Here is a 20,512-nt window from a genome sequence, read left to right on the forward strand (position 1 = left end):
TGGGGCCCCAGATGGCATTAGTGTCCTTATAAGAGACACCGGGGAGCACCCTCTCCCCCAGGTGAGGACACAGCGAAAAGGCGGCCGTCTGCAGGCCAGGAAGAGGCCCAGCTAGAATCTGACCCTGCTGCACCTGACCACGGACTCCCAGGCTCCAGAACCGTGAGAAGTAATTGTCTGTGTGTCGGTCTCCAGTCTCTGGTCTCCTGTTAAACCACAGGAGGAAAAGTCCCCTGCAAAACCAGCCCGCTGTCAGCAGGGACGAGCCACTGCCACACCTCTCAGATGCTTTCAGGGAAGCATGTGTGGGGAAGGATAGACCTTTGAAAGAACATCGAGATCAGGCCATGTTCTAGCATTTACGGCATCCATCCTGCGAAGCCCCAGGGCTGCCCTTGGAAGATACCAGACTCCGCACCCCACACGTCCTGGACAGATTTGTAGAGTAAGGCGTCTGCATCAGAGAAACCTGCCAAGCTCCTCGGACCCATGCGTCTGTGTGCAGGCGGAATGCCCAGTAAGAGCACACAAAAGTTGCCCCAAACCCTGAGTCATACTACCATGTCGTTCATTCACCCCACACGGCGCCAAGTGTATTTTGCTGGGCCTTTTAAATATAATCTCCCAGACATCCTTTTTCATGGCTGTCTAGTACTCCCAAGCAAGGATGTATTGTGATCATAGGAAAGAGTGGAAAAGACACACAGTGAGCCCTAGCCTGTGTGGCTCAGTGGATAGAGCGTCGGCCTGTGAACTGAAGAGTCCCAGGTTCGATTCTGGTCAAGGGCACATGCCTGGGTTGCGGGCTCGATCCCTAGTAGCGGGTGTGCAGGAGGCAGCCAATCAATGATTCTCTTTTATCATTGATGTTTCTCTCTCTCTCTCTCTCTCTCTCTCTCTCTCTATCTCCTCTCCCTTCCTCTCTGAAATCAATAAAACAATTTATTTTTTAAAAAGATACACCATGCCAAACCGGTTTGGCTCAGTGGATAGAGCGTCGGCCTGCAGACTGAAGGGTCCCAGGTTCGATTCCGGTCAAGGGCATGTACCTTGGTTGTGGGCACATCCCCAGTGGGAGGTGTGCAGGAGGCAGCTGGTCGATGTTTCTCTCTCATCGATGTTTCTGACTCTCTATCCCTCTCCCTTCTTCTCTGTAAAAAATCAATAAAAAATATTAAAAAAAAAAAAGATACACCATGAGCATTTGCTATGGGCTAAGTACACAGGCATCGTCTCCTTTTGTTGTTGCTAATTGGCACACTAAGGAGGCAACAATGGAGTAAGCGTTGGGGCTTTGGGGGGTCTCCTCTGGCCTCTGAGATGGTCCCAGAGACCCCACCTCCTGGTAGTTGCGGCCTGCTGTCGTCTCCCTTCTGCATTGAACCACGGTTGGCCTGTGTGACCAGCAGAATACAGTGGGAGTGAAGATGTGACACATCTGAGATGAGGTTCGCCTATGCTCTCTTAGGTCATTCGCTTTGGGGAGCCATAAGGACAGGCCCGCCTGGTGAGGCTCTGAGTCCTCCTGCCAACAGCCCTGGGAGTGAGCCTGGAAGTGGACCATCCACCCAGAAAGCCTGGAGCCCTAGACACATCTCGACTGTGACCTCATGAGATTACAAAGTAGAACCACTCAGCTCAGCCGCCCCCTATTCCTGACTCTCAGAAATGATGGGAGATAATAAATACTTACTACTGTTTCAAGCGGCTAGATTTGGGGTTAATTTATACAGCCATGGATAACAGATCCAACCCCCCACTTCTCAGGGTGCTGAAAGCGTAAGTGAGGTGTCTAATATCTAAATAAACGCCACGTATTGAGCGTGTATGTATTTTAGCCATGGAATTGTGTCCCCTCAAAATCCATGTGTTGAAGTCCTAACCCTCAACATCCCAGAACATGGTGGTATTTGGAAATGAGATTGTCGTAGATATCATCAGGAAAGAAGGGGTCAGAGTGGAGCAGGGTGGGCCCCTCGCCCTATATGACTGGTGTCCTTATGAAACAGGAAAATGTGGACACAGATCCAGACACACACGGAGGAAAGACAACATGAAGACACTCAGGGAGGAGGCGGCTGCGTGGGAGCCAAGGGAAGCCAGAGGCCATCAGGAGCTGGAGAGAGGCCTGGAACAGCGTCTCCCTGGAACCTTAGAGGGAGCACAGCCTGCTCACATCCTGATCTGGGACTCTCAGCCTCCAAAACTGAGACAACGAATTTCTATTGTCCTAAGCTACCCTTTTCGGGGCACTTTGTTACAGCAGCCACAGGAGACTAATACAAATTAATTCCAATTGTTCCTTTTATAAACATCATCATAATAAACCAGCATCCTCCAGTCCCAGAATACTAGTATATCCATGGCTATTTTGCCCCCAAGAGAAATCCCTAAAAGGGCCTTGTTGGGTCAAAGGGCTTATGCCTTTTGAAGTCTTCTAGGATGCATTATGAAATCTGGTTACTTCTGCATAAGTCGATCCATATCTGGTTCTCCTAGTACCTGAGAACCAAAAGCCACTACTGTGGGCAAGAAAGGCTATATGTGGACAGGGAGGCCTCCACCAGGCAGGCTACAGGACTACACCCTCAAGGCTACCCCCAGTTGGAAAAGATATGCCCATGTTCCCCTCCTGTTCAACCATTCTGGCCAATGGGGGTACGTACACGGGGGAGTTGGTCCGGTCGGTGTCAGGACTCCGCTGCCTGTGCCGGGGGGGTGGTGGGACATGGGATGGTGGCGCCTGAGACAGTTCTGAGCAGAGGTCTGAGATGTCTGTGGGAGAGAGGGCATCCCATCAGCCACAGTCCACTTCTAGAGTGGACCCATTTCATAGAGGGGAACATCAAGGCCCCTCTAAGCAAAGGAACCTAGACCAGAGTCAGGCTCAGCCAGGCAACTCCAGTCCTGACCTGCTGTGCGTTCTTCAGCAAGTTCCTGTCCCTCTCTAAGGCTCTCGGGGCAGGCTCCTTGACTCCTTGGCTCTGCCCTTCATTCAGTCCCTTCCCCCAGGGCCTGCCTCCTGGCCCCTCACCCTCCAGGAGGGAGCTGTCACTGTCACTGACAGCTGGCGGGATGTTCACCAAAAACTGCTCTCGGTCCCTGAGCACCAGCAGAGTCAGCTTCCCTTCCGATTTCTCGATCAGTCGCCGTGTGTCACTCAGCGACAGATTCTCGCTGGACACCCCGTTGATCTAAAAGGGACCGGGAAGGAAGAGAGAATGTGAGTTAATGAGAGACAGGGGAATACTGGAAACAGATATCTTGGCGGGAAGACTAGAGACGCGCTGTCAGCGGGGTTACTGAAAACAGACATCTCAAGAGAAAATGATACAACTGGATTCCTGCTGCGAGGGGCGTCTATACCAAGAACTAACTTCCACAAGAACTCTAGAAACAGACAACTGTCTAAGGAGCTAGAGGAAATTAGGAACAGGTGGGCTCTCTCCTCTCCCTAGAAGGGGAACTTTCTTATGAGACACTATGGACACGTATTAGAAATGAGCCTAATTAGAAGAGAGGGAGGTGGCACCAAAAGATGCTGTAAGGCATTCGAGGAGGTACTGGAAAGAAACATCTAGAGGCAGGTTAGAAACTCAGTGTCCAGTGAGGACTGACATCGCTTCCACTCACACCGAGAGCCCTTTTCTAACTTCCTCCCTCGGGAGTGTCTGCTTCCCGTGACCCTGGGGGTTGTGAGTTCTAGTCCCCCAGAGAGATGTTTCTAGTGTTGGCCCCAAACCACTAGAAACAGACAATGCCTCAGGGTCGTCGCTAGAAGTAGATTACTCTGAGGAGATTCTAGAAGCAATGAACTGGAATTGGCTTGGAAGTCAAACACGAGGCATCAAACAGATGTTCAGAGCAGAGTCTTAAGGCAGAGCTGCTCCTCGAAGCCTGGGCTCCCATTACCACCAACCACCTAAGGCAAGTCTGGAAATTAGAGCTGCAGCCAGCTGACCAGAGATTCTGATACTAGAAACAGCCAACCCAAAGGGGGTACTAGAAACTAACATTTGTCAGTGGATTAGTAGCAGATGGGGTGGAAGGGAGAAGAGGGGAAAGCCATCTCCAACTTTTGGGAAACTGGCAACAATACAGAAGTCAAATGGTTCCGGGTCAGCCCTGCTGAACTTGACCTGTGACTCAGTGCGGCTGATCACCTCCGGCCTTGGTCTCCCTATCCCAAGCCCCCAACAAGAAGCCTGGGCTCAGCCCCAGCTGGTTGGGCTCAGTGGATAGAGCATCAGCCTGCGGACTGAAGGGTCCTGGGTTCAATCCCCGTCAAGGGCACATGACCGGGTTGCCGGCTCGATCCCCAGTGTGGGGCATGCAGGAGGCAGCTGATCAATGATTCTCTCTCATCACTGATGTTTCTCTCTCCCTCCCTCTCCCTTCCTCTCTGAAATCAATAAAAATATATTTTTTAGAAGAAGAAGATGCTGCTGCCACCGCCGCCTGGGCTCACCTGTAGGACAAGGTCTCCTTCCTGCAGCCCACGGTTCTGGGCAGCCAGGCCCGAATCCGTGATGTGCTTGATGAAGATCTGACTTCCCAGTTTGACCCCAAACTCTGTGGGGAGAGGAGGGAAACTGAGGCAGGGCCTGGGGCCTGGGCTGCCGGGTCCTCTCAGAGCTCAGCCTTCTTGCCTGCCCTGGGCCTTCCCGCTCTCAGGGCTGCTGTCCCACAGGAAGGGTCAGGCTTGGCTCCTCCCAGTCATTCTGGGGCGGTTCTGATACTGACGACCTAACAGGACACACGGATCGTCTCCAGGCTTTTCCAGCTCCTAGAGGCACCGCATTTCTGCCCCCGTGGCCCTCCCTCCGTCTTCACAGCCAGCAGCGCCGCCTCTCCCATCTCTGACGCTCACCCCCCGCCTCCCTCTTACGAGGACCTCTGTGATGACCCCGGGCTCCCTGGAGAATCCAGGGCCATCCCCGTCTCAGAGGCCTGAGCTTAACCATCTGCCAAGTCCCTTTACCACGCAAGCTGACATGTCCACAGGCCCTGGGACCAGGAAGGAGATGTCTTTGGGGCCGTTACCTTGCTGACCACACACAGTAAGGGGACCCCAAGCCCCACGGCCATGAGCACTCCCGCTGCCGGCTCACCTTCGCTCTCCCTCCTCCGCACCAGCACCGACTTCAGCGGCCTCATCTGCACGTCCTGCCGGGGCAGCCTCTTGAAGCCGGACATCAGGGCCAGCCCTCTGACCTCGGAGCCCCCGCCCGGGCTCCTGCTCCCATGGTTGCCGGCCCGGCTCCGGCGGCCTGCCCTGGGCCGGTGGGAGCGCTCTCCCAAGGAGCGGCCAGAGCCGCTGGACGTGTCACCGTCGTAGCCCCGGCCATGGTTAGCGTCCTCCAGCCGCCAGGGCCCGTCCTCGTCTGAGTCCTGGTGTCCTGGGCCACAGAGGCTGGCCTTGGTGCCGGCCAGCTGGATCTTCCGGGGACGCTTCACGGTCTGTCAGAGGAGGTGGAGGGGCGCCAGCTCATGACCTGTCCCACCCACCGGCTGGCCCTGCGGGAACCCAGCCACCCTGGGCCTCAACATCCAAGCTGGGAACAAGACCCTATTTGCTCACACGCATACCGCCCCTGTGTCCCAGAACCAGTGGGGCTCAGCGGGGGGCAGAGGTGCCCCTGAGCCAGGGGCTACCGCTCCCACCCGGCCCCCACTCACAATGTTGGCCAGCTTGGTGCAGGTCTTGAGTATGTGAATGGCAAAGGTGGAGTTGACATTCTCCATGGACACCCCGTTCACCATGACGATCTGGTCCCCGGTCCTGAGGGAACAGTCGGGTCTCAGGGAGGAGGCCTCCCATAGGAGCCCCTCCCCACAGGCCTGTCCTGAGGGCCCCTGGGGCCCCCCAGTGCCCACCTTCGGGGAAGGCACCCCCTGCTCTCATTCACGGTGCCCCCGGGCTCACAGAGACATTGATCCTTCTGGGCCTCAGTTTCCTCATCTGTACAATTGGGGCTCATAGAACCCCTATAATCACACAATACCATCACAGAAGGGCAGCTGGGATTACAACTGGCACCTCCATCTCCTCCTTACTGTTTTTCTCAGCTCCCTCTTCCTGCCTTTCTCGCTCCCAGCCTGTGTTTCATATTCTTTCTTCCTGTGAAGTGGGTCGCGGATTCTGGGCTGAGCCATTTCACCCGTCAGCCACTCGGACCCCAGAACCATTTTCCCAATTCCTCCCAGGAGCCTCCTGCCCCTCAGGCCAAAGAGAGGTCTCCAGGTCATGAGGAGGTGAAGCACAGCACAGGGCTTACAGCCAACAATATTGTGATAACTGTGGCCCAGACGGCTGTGGCCGGTTGGTTGGGTGCTGTCCGGTGCCAAAAGGTTGGGCATAGGCCTGGGTTGCCGGCTTCATCCCAGTAGGGGGCGTGCAGGAGGCAGCCGATCAATGTTTCTCACACATCAATGTTTCTCTCTCTCTCTCCCTCTATCTTCCTCTCTCTCTAAAAATCAATAAAAATATTTTAAAAAAACAACAACTTACATTTAGAAAAATATTGTAATAACTATGCATGGTGTCTGGTGTGTACTAGAATTACTGGGGGGGGGTCCCTTTGTAAGTTATATAAGTGTATAACCATTATGCTGTAAACCTGAAACTAGTAAAATATTGAATGTCAACTGTAATTGAAAAATTAAAAGAGGTTTCCAGGGGACTGTTTGGTGCTGGAGCAGCCTGGGGCCACTCTGACCCAGGAACAGCGTGGGAGGCCCAGGAAGTGTCTCGGGAGAGCGAGGGCCACTCACCAGCTGTCCTGCTGCCAGCCCCACAGCTCACAGCCTGTGTCGGCAGGGCTGGCAGGCACCAGGCACTGTCCAGCCTCCTCGCTCTGGCCCACACGGGCCCCTCCTCTCCATGTGCCCACACCCGGCTGCCCTGGTACTCACTGCAGCCTGCCCTCAGCTGGCCCTCCGGGCACCACGTCGGACACAAACACGGATCCACCAGGCCGGTCATGGCCGCCAGAGATTGCAATGCCAAAGCCCCGGCGGGGGTCCTGACGGGGAGGCAGAGGCAGAATGAGCTTTTGCTTCCCTCCACGACAGAGGTTCTCCCAGGGAGACCACACTCCCATGCCCACAGCACCCCCTCAGGGAGGGGGGGGCCTCACCTTGCAGACGGTAGCCGTGTGCTGTTCCCAGATGGTCAGCTCCTCCATGTCCAACACCTGGCATAAGGGGAACAGGGATGGTGGAAGTGAGGTCAGAGCACACCCGTTGGAGTATTTGGAGGTCCCCCAGCCCTCAGTGGGGAGCCCCGATCTGACATTCCCATGGTTTAAGCCTGTGAACAAGTAGCTACCTCTCTTGAGACCTCAGTTTTTCAATCTGCAAAATGGATCTAAGCCCATGGTTCTCAACCAGAAATTATTCAGCGATGTCTGGAGATATTAGTGGCTGTCAAAACTGGGGGTGCTCCTGGCATTGAGTGTATGAAGGCCAAGGATGTTCTTCAACACCCTCATAATCCTTCACCTCACCATAGAGAGTGGTCCAGGCCAGGGGTGGGCAAACTTTGTGACTCGAGGGCCACAAAGGGTTCTTAAACTGGACCGGAGGGCCGGAACAAAAGCATGGGTGGAGTGTTTGTGTGAACTAATATAAATTCAAAGTAAACATCATTACATAAAAGAACACGGTCTCTTTTTTTTTTTAGTTTTATTCATTTCAAACGGGCCGGATCCGGCCCGCGGGCCGTAGTTTGCCCACGGCTGGTCCAGACACTAACGTGGTAGTGCCAAAAATGAGAAACTTCGTGTTAAGTGAACCAAATTGTATTGGGAGCAAAGAAAAAGGTGAGTTTTTGGTACCAGTCCCTCTGGAAGGTCTTGCTCCATCCCTGGGGGAACCGAACAAGGCCTGCCAGGCAGGGGGAGAGCACTCTGCTCCAGCTATGCAGGCCTCGCTGTTCCTCCAACACGCCAGGCAGGTTCCTGCCCCCAGGACCTTTGCACATGCTACTCCCTCCACCTGGAACTCTCTCCTACAGCTCTCCACCTGACTCCCTCACCTCCTTCAGGTCTCAGCTCAAATGTCACCTCCTTGGTGTGGCCTCCCAACCACCCTGTTTAGAACTATAACCCCCTCCTGCCCCACAGCAGACCACCGTCTGTGCCCTTCCCCGATACATTGTTCTGTTTCATAGAACTTGTGACCCCTTGACCAGCCCTAGGTTTTTATCTGCTCACTGTCTATCTCCTCCTGTAGAATACTGGCTCCGGAGGGCAGAGATTTTTATCTTGTTCGCAGTGGAGTCCTGAGTGCCTGGATCACAGCAGAGATTCCATAACTATTTACTGAATGGATGACATGCTTCCTTCGTGCCAGGCACTTTATGTATTTATTTAATATATTTTTATTGATTTTAGAGAGGAAGGGAGAGGGAGAGAGAGATAGAAACATCAATGATGAGAGAGAACCATTGATTGGCTGCCTCCTGCACGCTCCCCAGTGGGGATGGAGCCTGCAACCCCGGCATGTGCCCTTGACCGGAATTGAACCGTGACCTCCTGGTTCATAAGTCAACACTCAACCGCTGAGCCATGCCAGCTGGGCTGTGCCAGGCACTTTACATGTACTTTCCTGCTTAATCCATTTATGGAAGAGGAAATTCTATCATCTTATATCACCGATGGGGAAACTGAGTCACAGAGAGGCAGAGTCACTTGCCAAGACAACGGAGCTGATGGAGGTGGGGCTGGGGGATGTGGTTTCTGTGACTTTCATGATGCAGCTGAGAACACAGCTCTAGAGTGCAAGTTCCCAGGCCAGGAGACCCTGGGAGAATAGGGGGACATGGAGCCCGGGCAGAAGCCAGCCCCCACCCATCCCCTACCTTCTGCCAGGCTGCCCTTCTCCCTGGGGGTCTTGAAAAATGACTCCCCCTCCCCAGTTTGGCACAGTGCAAGCCTAAGACCCCTCCCCAGCTGCACTCCAGTGACTTTCCTTCTAGGTTCCCAGGAAAGCAGCCTTCCTGGCTCTCAAGAGTGGGAAAGAGGAGGCAGGGGGAGAGAGCAGCAAAGAGGAGGACGGGGCCTCACTCTTGGCCCTGCAGTTACCAGGAGCAGGTCAGTGCTCACAACCAAGGCTCAAACCCCTTGCCTGCCTTTTACGAGCTGTGGTGCTGCCTCTCCCAGCCTCAGCTTCCTTATCGTCAAAACGGGCACCCCCACTCCTGCCACCATCACTCAGGGCTGAGGTGTGGGCAGGGAGCGTGGAGACAGAGGGAGCCTAAAGCCTGGGGAGATGGCAGTTATTGTGAGAAGTCATAATCATGGCCTTTCTTTGCATCATTTTAATAAGCAACACTATTCATTGCGGGCTGCCGGCGAGCACTGTCCGCGTACCCATTCATTCATCCTGAATGACGTAGGAAGAGGTACTGCTGCTCTGCCTCTTACGGGGAGGAGAGGGAGGTGCAGAGGTGTTCAGTGACTTTCCATCCGTGAACCTTGGTAGCCTGCCCCATGTGCTATCTTTTTTAAAAAATTGATTTTAGAGAAACATCGATTTGTTGTTCCACTTATTTATGCATTCATTGGTAATTCTTTTTTAAAATATATTTTTATCAATTTCAGAGAGGAAGGGAGAGGAAGAGAGATATAGAAACATCAATGATGAGAGAGAATCATTGTTGATTGGCTGCCGCCTGCACACCCCAGACTAGGGATCAAGCCTGCAACCCGGGCATGTGCCCTAACCAGGAATCAAACCAATAACCTCTTGGTTCCTGGGTCAACACTCAACCAACTGAGCCACCCGGCCCAGGCCATTGGTTGACTCTTGTATGTGCCTTGACCAGGGATCAAACTGCGGCCTTGGCATGTCAGGATGATGCTCTCCCAACTGAGCTACCCCACCAGGGCCACACCCTTGCTCTTACCCACCTGGTTAATATTTTTCTTCTGAACTTATTTTTCAAAACAGAATCTTTTTACTTGCTATGATTTTATACTCTGTGTCATTAAATGGCCCCCCATAATTTTGATTTCTTAGCCTTATTTGAACAAAACAGCCCCCAGGGCCCAGCCAGCGGGCTCAGTGATTGAGCATGGACCTATGAACCAGGAGGTCACGGTTCGATTCCCTGTCAGGGCACATGCCCACCCAGGGTTTCCGGCTGGATCCCCAGTGTGGGGCATGCAGGAGGCGGCCGATCAATGATTCTCTCTCATCATTGATGTTTCGATCTCTCTCTTCCTCTCTGAAATCAATAAAAAAATATGCTTTAAAAAAACAAAACAGCCCGTAGGGAACCAGAGTCCCTGGGGCAGGGCAGGTGCAGGTGCAGGTGGCCCAGGTTTGTCTCTGCCTGTGTAGGTTCACCTGCATGGATACTGGAGGCCTCCAGGGGGTCATCCTCAGCTGGGTTCACCTCCAAACCTTTGCCCTGGCGGGGAGCTCACTTGGTTAGAATCCCATCTCACCCCAAGGTTGAAAGGGCAGCTCTGGGTGCGGACACCCCCTCCAGCCTCATCCAGGCAGGTCTATGCCTGGGACACCCTCTCAGGATTGGCACAGGCTGGCTCCTGCCACTTGGGTCTCAGATCCAATGCCACCTCCTCAGGGAGCCCCCCTTGGTTAGCCCGTCTTCCCTGGCACCCTATCACTCCTCTCTGTTTTATTTGTTACGTTTTATTCACAGCATCCAAACCATCTTAAACTACCCTGTTTGGTCATCAGTTTGGGAATGCCTGCTCTTTCCTCTTGGGCTGTCTCTCTGGGTACTCGGTGACTCAGCACCTCCTGGGCCCTCCTTCCCATGCTGCACTCCTAGCAAACTCCCATTTAAAAAATATATATATATATATATATATATATATATATATATATATATATATATATTTTTTATTGATTTCAGAGAGAAAGGAAGAGGGAGAGAGAGAGAGAAACATCAATGATGAGAGAGAATCATGGATTGGCTGCCTCCTGCACACCCCACATTGGTGATCAAGCCCACAACCCAGGCATGTGCCCTTGACTGGAATCGAACCTGGGACCCTTCAGTCTGCAGGCTGATGCTCTATCCACTGAGCCAAACTGGCTAGGGTGCAAACTCCTATTTATCCCGGTGCTACCATCACTTCCTCCAGGAAATGAGTCCTCAATGCCCCAACCACCCCCCAACACACACACACACACACACACACATCCCTGATGATTGAAACTTGGGACGTCCCAGTCCACCTGTCTTCCCTACACTGCTCCAGTCTGAGGGCTCCTGGTGGGCAGGACTGGGCGCCCTGGGATCCCTGCATTGTCCCCACTGCATAGGCACCGTGGAGTTTGAGGAATGGGTGAAAGGTAGAATAATGGCCAGATTCAGCCAGAAACCCAACCAGATAGGTCCAGTGTACCTAGGCCCCTCAGGCCCCTGCTCCCCCACCCCCCTCACCAAAGGGAGTGGGCCTGGACCGGTTTCCCATCCCATCCCCCACCCCCACCCCCTCAGCCCAAATGCAGCACTGGACACAAACACTGCAAACACCAGAGAGGAGAGACAACCAGAGGGACAGGTCCTACCACGGCGTACAGCCCCAGGCAAGTGGCTCCCAGGCTGCAGGTGTCTCTCCCCGTGGGGTGGGGGTGCCAAATACTCAGTTGGTGAGGGGATTCTGGGAGCCCTTCCTGCCGCCTGGAAGGTGTAGGGGACCAGAACTGTTGCTCCCTAAAGCCCAGAGCAGTGTGAGGCCTCTGTGAGCCACGTACCTCCTGAGGCCTCAGTTTACCCCTCCAACCTCAGTTTACCCCTCTTGGCCTGTGTACTAAAACCCAGTACTGTGCACGTGAGTCCATTCAAGCTCCATCCTGGAAGGTGAAGTCCCCCCAAACAGAGACACAGGGACCCCCTGCCTCCAGTCCAGTCAAGTGACTTGAGTGTAAAGGGGGCTCTCGACCCCTGACCCTTATCTCTGTGGGTTCACGCAAGTTAAGGGCTCTGTATACAGTAGGAACACAGTATGTGGTGGTTCCCTTCCCCGCAGCCTCCCAGCCCACATGAGGTCACTGCCCACAGTCCCACCATTCACTTCCTCCAACACCCTGGGAACCGCCATAAACACTTACTGAGCACCTAGGACAGGCCAGGAGCTAAGACACACTTCCCTCTTGGAATCCGCTCTCCATCCTTCTTTAAAGGATGAGGTAGGAGAGGCGCTGGCTCAGGGCCCCCGTTACACAGAAAGGCTGGGATTTGAACCCAGGTCTGCGGGGTCATGGAGGCAGCTTTTAGGGTCCAAGGGCGCCCCGCGTCTCGCTGTGCAGCCTCGGGCTGGCCACTGCCGGCCTCTGGGCCTCCGTTTCCCCACCCGTTCCACAGGCAGAGGGTGGCCAGGGGTCCTGGTGATCAGCCCCACCTCGGCTCCATGCCCTCCCCGTCCCGCCCTCGCCCTCGGCGGGCTACTCGCCTGGAATCTCACCGCCATGGTCCACTCGGGGCTCTCCAGCGCCCCTGCCCCGGCGAGCCTGGGAGCCGTCAATCGGTCCCCACCCTGGGGTGAGGGAGGGGGTGGGGTTCGCGGCGGAGTGGGTGCCCAGCGATCGCCCTTCTCCCGCCGCCCGGCTGCTCGGGAGGCACCTGCCGGCCTTCCTCCTCGGCCTCCCCGGGCCCCGCCCCCGCCGCGGCACGCCTTCGGGATGCCCAGGTGACCGCCTTCACCCCCCCCCCCACCCCCCCCGCACACACACACACACCCCGCCGCACACCGCGCACCGCCGGGTCCAGGCCCTGGGCGGCGCTCCGGAGCGGGTTTTCCATCCCGCTAAGCGCCAGCTACCGGCCGAGGCCGGAGGCCAGCCAGGCACGGCCGCCAGGAAGACCCGGCAGGGATCACCGGCCGCGTTCGGAACAGAGCGGCTGCTTGATGGGGCTTTTCTTTTTTTTTTTTTTTTTTTTTTTTTTTTTAATGGGGCTTTTCTATCCGTGAAACAAGCACATGCTGAGGTTCAGTAGTCAGCAGGCCTATAGATCCGAAGCTAGAGACCTCCGGAGCACAGGGCGCGGGTCTTCCTCGAGTCGCCCCATCTCCAGGAGGTTTACCCCAGGTCATAGGTGGAAACGGAGGCCCAGGGAGGCATCAGCACAGACGCTCTGCAGAAGCACAGCTGCCCCCACCGGGGCCTGGCTCTGTTTTCACACCCAGCACTGGGCCGGGCCCCCAGGAGGAGAGGGCGGTGGGAGGAAATTCCTCAGACTCCTGAGAGTAAAGGTCGGCTTCCTCCTCTTCACCTGGGCTGGCCTCACCCTCAGGGACCCAGTTTCCTTACACCCCGGGGTGAGAGAGGGAGGAGGTCACCTGCATGGGTGGAGCTGGTGGTGGCTCCACCCACATTCCTTTCTGCTTAAAAAAAAAAAAAAACCACAAACCTACACAAAAACCCTCCCTAAGGCTCAGCTCCTTCAGAACCCCACCTCACCCCAAGGTTGAAAGGGCAGATCTGGGTGTAGACACCTCTTCCCAGCCTCATCCAGCCAAGACTGTGCAGAGGGAAGCCCTAGACTTAGGGAAAGGGGTGAAGCAGAAAGGAAATTGGGAGATCAGGGAAGGCTTCCTGGAAGAGGGGGCTTTGCAGCTGGGTTTGTTTTTGTTTTAATATATTTTTATTTATTTCAAAGAGGAAGGGAGAGGGGAAGAGAGCTGGAAATATCAATGATGAGAGAGAATCATTGATCGACTGCCTCCCGCACGCTCCCTACTGGGGATCAAGCCCCCAACCTGGGCATGTGCCCTGACCAGGAGTCGAACCGTGACCCTCTTGTTCATAGATCGAGGCTCAACCACCGAACCACACCGGCTGGGCAATGGGGTTTTGAATGTTGAATAAGAGTTTGTCAAGTGAAAAAGACAGACAGTATAATCAACGCCTTTGAGGGCCCCAAAGCTGACTTCTCACTCCTCCCAACTGCAGTTTCCCCCAAAATACTAGTCTGGATACCCCAGTCAGCCATGGTCGGCTCCTCAAGGGTCCCCAAATGTTACCAAAGGAATAAACTTCTGCTGAAGACCCACTTGGTACTTCAGACAGCCTTTCTCTATGTATCGTTCAGCTGCCAGCACAGAAGTTGATTTTAGGTAGAACAAGGTCAAACATTTTTTGAATAGCTGTGTATTAGTTTTAATGAGTCATAGGAAAAACATAAATAAATAAGTTCCCTACTGGCGCGCGCGCACACACACACACACACACACACACACACACACACACACGGGGGTTTGTGGCCGCAATTACTTAGGAGGGCTTGCTGATTGGGGCACTCGTTTAGCAATCAGACAAGTGGCCTGGAGGTGACATCCTGGAGCTGGGGGACATGCTGAGTCCCCACACTCCCTGCCACCTGATCGCAGTGCCATTATCTATAGAATGAATGGACTGAATCCATGGGAATGAGGCTGCTGGGTCACTTTTACTGAGTGCTTGCTTCATGCCAATATCATCTTACATATGACATTCACGTGTGCGTTTTACAGCTGAGAAAACTGAGGCCAGGCGGGTCAAGTGACAGCCCGACCGACAAGAGGGGGACCTGGCTGTCCGACCTCAGATCCTCGCTATCAGTACTTCGCCCTGTGGGGCCATTCTGCCTCCAGGGGACACTGGATAATGTCTCAGATTCTGTGGCTGTCATGACTGGAAGTGTTCCTGGCATTGAGTGGATGGAGGCCAGGGATACTGCTCCACACCCCACAGATACAAGAAAGAGGACGCTCACCCCAGGACAGATGGTCTTCCTCCAGCCCCCCATTATTCTGATCTCACAGTGTTATGCCCTTTTCAAGAGCACTCAGAGGCTCCTTGGTATACCCATGAGATGACCCTGTGCTCACGTCCCAGGTTTTGGAGAAGAGCACTGGCCTCGAGCCCCCATTCCCTTGACCCCTGACCTCCAGATCACTTTATGGAGTTAAAAATCTGCTTTTCATCCACCCACTTTATTCATGTTTCCATGTTTTCATTCATTCAGTCATTCACTCAACAAAAATGTCTCAAGCCCCTGCTATGCACTAAGTGCATGAAGAAGTAATGGGGACCAACTTCCCCCCTGAAATTGCAGCGCCAACTTCAACCAGGAAAGGGCAGAGCAGGTGTGGCATGAGGGGTTAGGGAGGGATGCAGGGGAAGGCGAGGTCCCGGAAGTACTTGCAAGATGAATTTGCTTGGCCCCTTCTGAGCATCTATGGGGAAACTGAGGCCCAGAGAGGGCAGAGGCTGGGCTGAGGTCCCCCAGGGTGTCAGCTGCCAGGAGGAGTAGGGGCCTGGGGCTTTGTTCCTGGGCTTTGAAACTTCCTGGTGGAGGCTGCTTCGCTGGTGTGCTACAAGAAGCCGAGGTCATCTGTGGCCTAACAGGTCAGACCGGAACCCAAGAATGTCCTGAAGCAGCTCTGGGATATGGCTCAGTCATCAGCATTTATTGAGTGCCCACTGTGTACACACAGGACTGACAACACCGGCCCAGTCCCTGCTCTAAAGGAAGCCCAGGATCCCCGGGGGAAGTAGACCATAATGAAATCATCAAAAAAAGTAAGTAAAAAGTACAACCTAGACTTCTGAGAGCATTGGCAGGGAGACACGACCTGGACTGGGTGGGGGCTCAGGGCGAGCGTCTCTGAGGAGGTAGCACTCGAGATGAGATGAGAACTGAGTTTAGTAAGTGTGACCTAGGTGAGAGGCACCTGGGCAGAGAAACAGTTAGACCCGAAGGAGGTGAGGGGGGAGCCCTGGGGAGATCTGGGGGAAGGTGTTCTAGGTGGCGTGAACAGCGTGTGCAAAGGCCCTGGGGTAGGACCATGCCTGGCATGTTGGAAGAACAGAGAGGAGGCCTGCATGGCTAAAGCAGAGTGAGGGGAGTGGTTAGTGAGGAGGTCAGGGCAGGGAGGGAACAGGGGCAGGTCACCCAGGGCCTTCTGAGATTTGGCTTGTTTTGTTGGGGGCGGGGCGGGGGGGGGGGGGAGGGAGATGGAAGCCCTGGAGATCCATGAACACTGGAAAGGCCTGCCTCAGATGCTCACTGGCACTGTCTTGTGGCTGCTGCGGGGAAGACATATTGTGGGGGCCAGGGTGGGACTTCCTTAGGTGCTCAGAGGCGCCCTTTGGTGACTGCTTGGAGGGAGGGCTGACTGTGGTGGGGAGAGGGGGACTAGGGAGGCCAAACCTGGAGGCCCTGTTAGATGTTGCTCCCACCCCCCCTTTTTTATGAATATTTTATTTTGGAACTATTTTAAATTTACAGAAAAGTTGTAGATTTAATTCAAGAGTCCCCATATGCTCCTCACCCGGTTTCCCCCAACATTAACATTGTACATGACATTGGTATATTTGTGAAAATTAAGAAAGCAACACGGCCAAGTCACCATTAAGTAAACTCCACGTTGTAACAGGTCCTACTAAGATCCCTTTTCTGCCCCGGGACCCACCCTGGATCCCCAGTGCATTCAGCCAGCTTGGGCTCCACTCCCCTCGCCCCACAACCTTTCCCGCCTGGAACAGACTGGCCCGGGACTCGGTAGAATGCCTCTCACTTGGGCTGGCTGATGCTTTCCTCATGACTGGACTGTGTGGGAGAGAAGCGGGTAGGGGGTGGTTCTGGGGTTTGAGGAAGGGCAGATTCTGGGTGTGGCGGACTCCCGGAGAGCGTGTGAGGACTGAGCAATGATGTCCCGGGGTTGGCAGTGTGGGGTCCTGGTGCCCCTTAGTGACAGCGCTTTGATGTAGGAGGAAAGGGAACGTGAGGATGGCTTGTAGGCCTTCCTAGGAGCTTGAAGTAGGGAATGCAGCTGGAGGGGGCTCAGATGTCGAAGCTCTAAAAGGAAGCCCTGTGGAAAGGGGGTCGCTGAGCCTGGCATGAGTCCCAACCCCTCTGACTCTTGCCTTAGTTTCCCCATCTGTGCCATGGGGACCTGGTTCTGCCTTTGAGTCCTATCCTTAGGAAGGTTCAAATGTTCAGGCATCTGGCATGTGGCAGGCGCGCGGAAGGTTTGTCTGTGTGCTCCTTGTGCTCCCCTCTCCACTCCAGACCGGGAGGAGGGACACAAGCCCCAGTGGGAAAAGACAAAGGTGGATTATGGTGTCCCCAGGACTGGAGGGGGCCCCCAAAACTGTCTGTATCAAGGGTCTGTCCTGTGCAGCAGCCGGGTAGGACCCTGACCCTTGACACCTTTCATGCAGCCCCTGTCTTCAGTCTGGCCTCACAACAGGACCCCAGGCCAACTCCCCTCTGACCATCCCCATTAAAGGTCCCTCGTCCCCTACATTGACAGTCCTTATCTGCTTTGTGGCTGAACCTGCCCAACCTGAAATCTGTCCTCTCACAGCACTGGTCTTTCTACTCTGTTCAGAATAGTAGGTGAGTGTTTGTTTGTTTGTTTAGTGCCTACTGCATACCAGGCACTGTTCTAGGCACTGGGGATACTACAATGGTAGAACTCACAGACCAGCGGGGAGAGCAGATATTCAACAAATAGTCCCTCCAATGAATGTGAAGCGAATGAGCTGTGGCTTTAGCTCAAGAACATTCAATAGCTCCCTAGCACCCATTGAAAGCATACTTATTGAGCATCTGATTAATGCCAGGTTCTGGCAATACCCTCCCTCCCAAGTCATCTATGCCTCTCGTCACCTATGAACTATTTTACAGCCGTGTAAATTGCAGGAAACTGGTGCTATTGCAAAGGAGTCTTGTCCAGAGGAGTGCAGATGGATTTTGTCCCGTGGGCCACAGATTATTGCCCTGTGACTATTGACCCGTTTGGAATTGATTTGTAAATTCATTTCAGCATTCTTGATGCCCTGTGTGTGTTCTTCCTTTACACTCATTCTTGAACAGGCTGTAAACTCTTCCTGGCTCCCACATTAATTAATGCGTTAAGCAAACTCATAACGCACCTGTTTGCTTTCATATTAGTATGAGAGTCATGTTTTTACCTTTTGGGGGGAAAACTATCCTTTAACACCATAACACCGAAAGGCCTCACACCAGCATACAAGTCTCCCCACCTCATATTTCTAACTACCTCCCAGTTACTTGTCCCATTAAAATCTTCAAACCCCAGAACATTCTCCCACCTTTCTTCCAAATCACCCTGGACCCCAATCTATGTCTCATACATCAGCATATGCTGTGCTGTAGTTCTACCAAGTCTTTCCAGAATCTGCCCACTTCTCCCCTCTCCTCTGCCTCCACCTGGTCTAGTCCCATCATTGCCCACCTGGACCAACCCGGTCAACTCAGCCCTGGCCCCCTCGCTCCTGCCCTTTCCCGTCACAGTCTGTTCTCCCTGCAGCCACCAGAGGGCACCTGTGAGCACCTGAATCAGGTCTGGTCCATCCTCTGCCCACTGCCCTCCGGGACTCCTCCCTCCCTCCAGGAAAAGCCCAAGTCCTCCCCAAGGCCCCACACGACCTGCCCCATCCCCTTCCTGCCCTCACCTCCTCCCACTCTCCCCCTCGCTCACTGTCCTCCAACCACCTGCCCTGGGGCCTTTACACCTGACATCACCTCTGCTTCGAATGCCCCAAGTACTTCCTTTAAGTCTTATCAAGTGGGCCCTCCCTAATCTTTAGTTAGATTATAAAATGCCTTCCTGTCTATTTCATTCCTATTTCTCGAACGTCTTTTACTTCTTTTTTCCCTGTGAAACTGACCGCTGTCTGACTCAGGGTACAATTTAGGACAGTTAACTTCCTTATTATGTCTCTTCTCTGCTTTTCTCCACCAAAATACAAGCCCACAAGATCAGGGACCTTTTCTGGATCCCCACAGCCCAGAACAGCGCCCGGCACGCGGTCGGTGCTCCATACATTCAGGTCCAGTCCCCAGGCACTTCCTCCTCCCATTCACATCTCCTACGAATGAACCTCAGTCCATTCCAAAGAGTGTCAGACTCCACCCTGGGCAAACACTGCTCCTCTGGCATCAGACCAGGACGAGGAGGAAGAACAGAAACCCAACTAGAAAGTGAACTTTCCCCAGAACTCAGGGCCTCACGGAAGCACTGAGCCAGGGAGGCGGAAATTTATAAGATGCTGAGCCTGGGACGTCGGTCAGGGGGCATGGGCAGCCCCCAGACCTTCCTGCTCTCTACATTTTGACTCCTACCTGCCTGACAGCCAAAATTTGCTGTGCAGCCCTGGACACGTGGCTGCCCCTCTCTGAGCCAGGGCTAAGTATAAAAAACACACCAGATTTGGAAGTGCGGTACCCCCAAAAGAATAAAACAGGAAAGCGGCTGGCCTGAGGTCTGATTTTGAGTGAGACACCTTTTCCCGCAATCCCCACACGACCAGCATCGATTGCTGACCCCGTGATGTGTGTTCTCAGCAGCCCTGCTATCTGGTGGCTCTTATACCCACTTTACAGACTGGAAAACTGAGATCCAGCTAGGAGAAATGGCTGGAGGCTGTCTCAGTCGAAACATATCCCTCACAATCCCACAACCCCCCAAATCTCAAGCCTCCCTGCTCCCTGGGGCTCCATGATCATGCTGCCCTGGGGTGGTCCCAAATGCCAGGCCCACTCTGTGCCCCGCGTCTCAGATGCCTATGCCTTCCCAGCCCCAAGGGACCCACTTGGTCCCGGACAAAGAGATTTGAGGTGCGATCAGACACTGGCTCTCAGGAAGCTCCTTTTGTCCTGCACGTCTGGGAGCAAATGACCCAGAAAAATGTCTTGCCACCCATCCCCTCTCCTCTCCCGCTTCTACGCCCAAAGACCATCCTGGCTCCTTGCCCACAGCCTGCTCTGGGGACTGTTGTGACAACCATTTGCTTGCCCCCACCCCCTCCTGCATTTCACCTTCAGGAGAAGCAAGGTAAGTCGACCCCAGGACCTGTCTCCCCAGCTCCCGCAGGTGCCAGCGGTGGTGGGAGGCCTGTGCAATTCTCAGAAGAGGCCCCCACATTGACCAGGTGCCAGGCTGCCCCGCCTGCCACCTCCCTGCCCGACTTCCTGTCCTTCGTTTGGAGGATCAGAGAGACCAACCCGTGCCCCCTCGGCCCCCTGGCACCACCTGGGCCAACAATGACCCTTTTAGGTCTCTGGCTCTGGCGTCCTGGGCTGACTGCCAGGGGCAGTAGCTGCCAGCAGATAATCCTTTAGAAACTATGTCAGTGCCCACACAGGAGTGTTAGCTTCCTGCTTTCGGGGGAGCTGCAGGAAGGGGAGCGGGGGTCCCAGGTCCCCGTGGTGGGGAGTCTGGCCCCAGCAATGGCCCGGGGATGACGGGCAGAGCGAGACTTACCTGTCTAGGAGGCTGAGAGGCCTCTGGGCAGGCAGCAGGAGCCTGGGCTTGGGTGCCCGCCTGGCATGGGGGTGGGGAGGGAACCTGAGGTTTGAGCTCTGTCTTCCCCACCTGTTTGCTCAACTTTTCCTCCCTTGTGGCAGCTGTAGGCTGGCGGGTCCCGTGCCAGGTGGAACCAGCAGGGCAACATGCGACATGCACAGGCGAACTGGCAGTGTGAGCGAGACAGGGAGGCTGGCTGGGTGTGTGGC

The 20,512-nt window shown here is 54.5% G+C and overlaps 1 protein-coding gene across 5 annotated transcripts in view; it reads right to left on the reverse strand.

Annotated features, from left to right (window-relative positions):
* TJP3 (tight junction protein 3) overlaps positions 1–20,494 on the reverse strand; it is a 30,762-nt gene extending 10,268 nt beyond the window's left edge. The window contains exons 1-8 of one of the 5 annotated variants that reach the window (XM_059697161.1): positions 20,262–20,494; positions 7,140–7,196; positions 6,916–7,025; positions 5,680–5,782; positions 5,112–5,460; positions 4,469–4,572; positions 3,035–3,194; positions 2,667–2,775 (exon numbers count right to left, since the gene is read on the reverse strand). In XM_059697161.1, the coding sequence (XP_059553144.1) occupies positions 2,667–2,775; positions 3,035–3,194; positions 4,469–4,572; positions 5,112–5,460; positions 5,680–5,782; positions 6,916–7,025; positions 7,140–7,187 (983 nt within the window). In that variant the 5' untranslated portion in view covers positions 7,188–7,196; positions 20,262–20,494. Of the gene's footprint in view, positions 1–2,666; positions 2,776–3,034; positions 3,195–4,468; positions 4,573–5,111; positions 5,461–5,679; positions 5,783–6,915; positions 7,026–7,139; positions 7,197–12,434; positions 12,614–12,962; positions 13,082–20,261 lie in introns of those variants that run through there. The other 4 variants (XM_059697162.1, XM_059697158.1, XM_059697160.1 and 1 more) reach the window with 4 other exon arrangements.
* Between the last annotated feature and the right edge of the window lie 18 nt (positions 20,495–20,512).

The sequence above is a fragment of the Myotis daubentonii genome, chromosome 5 (assembly GCF_963259705.1).
Source record: "Myotis daubentonii chromosome 5, mMyoDau2.1, whole genome shotgun sequence".
NCBI classification, from domain to species: domain Eukaryota; kingdom Metazoa; phylum Chordata; class Mammalia; order Chiroptera; family Vespertilionidae; genus Myotis; species Myotis daubentonii.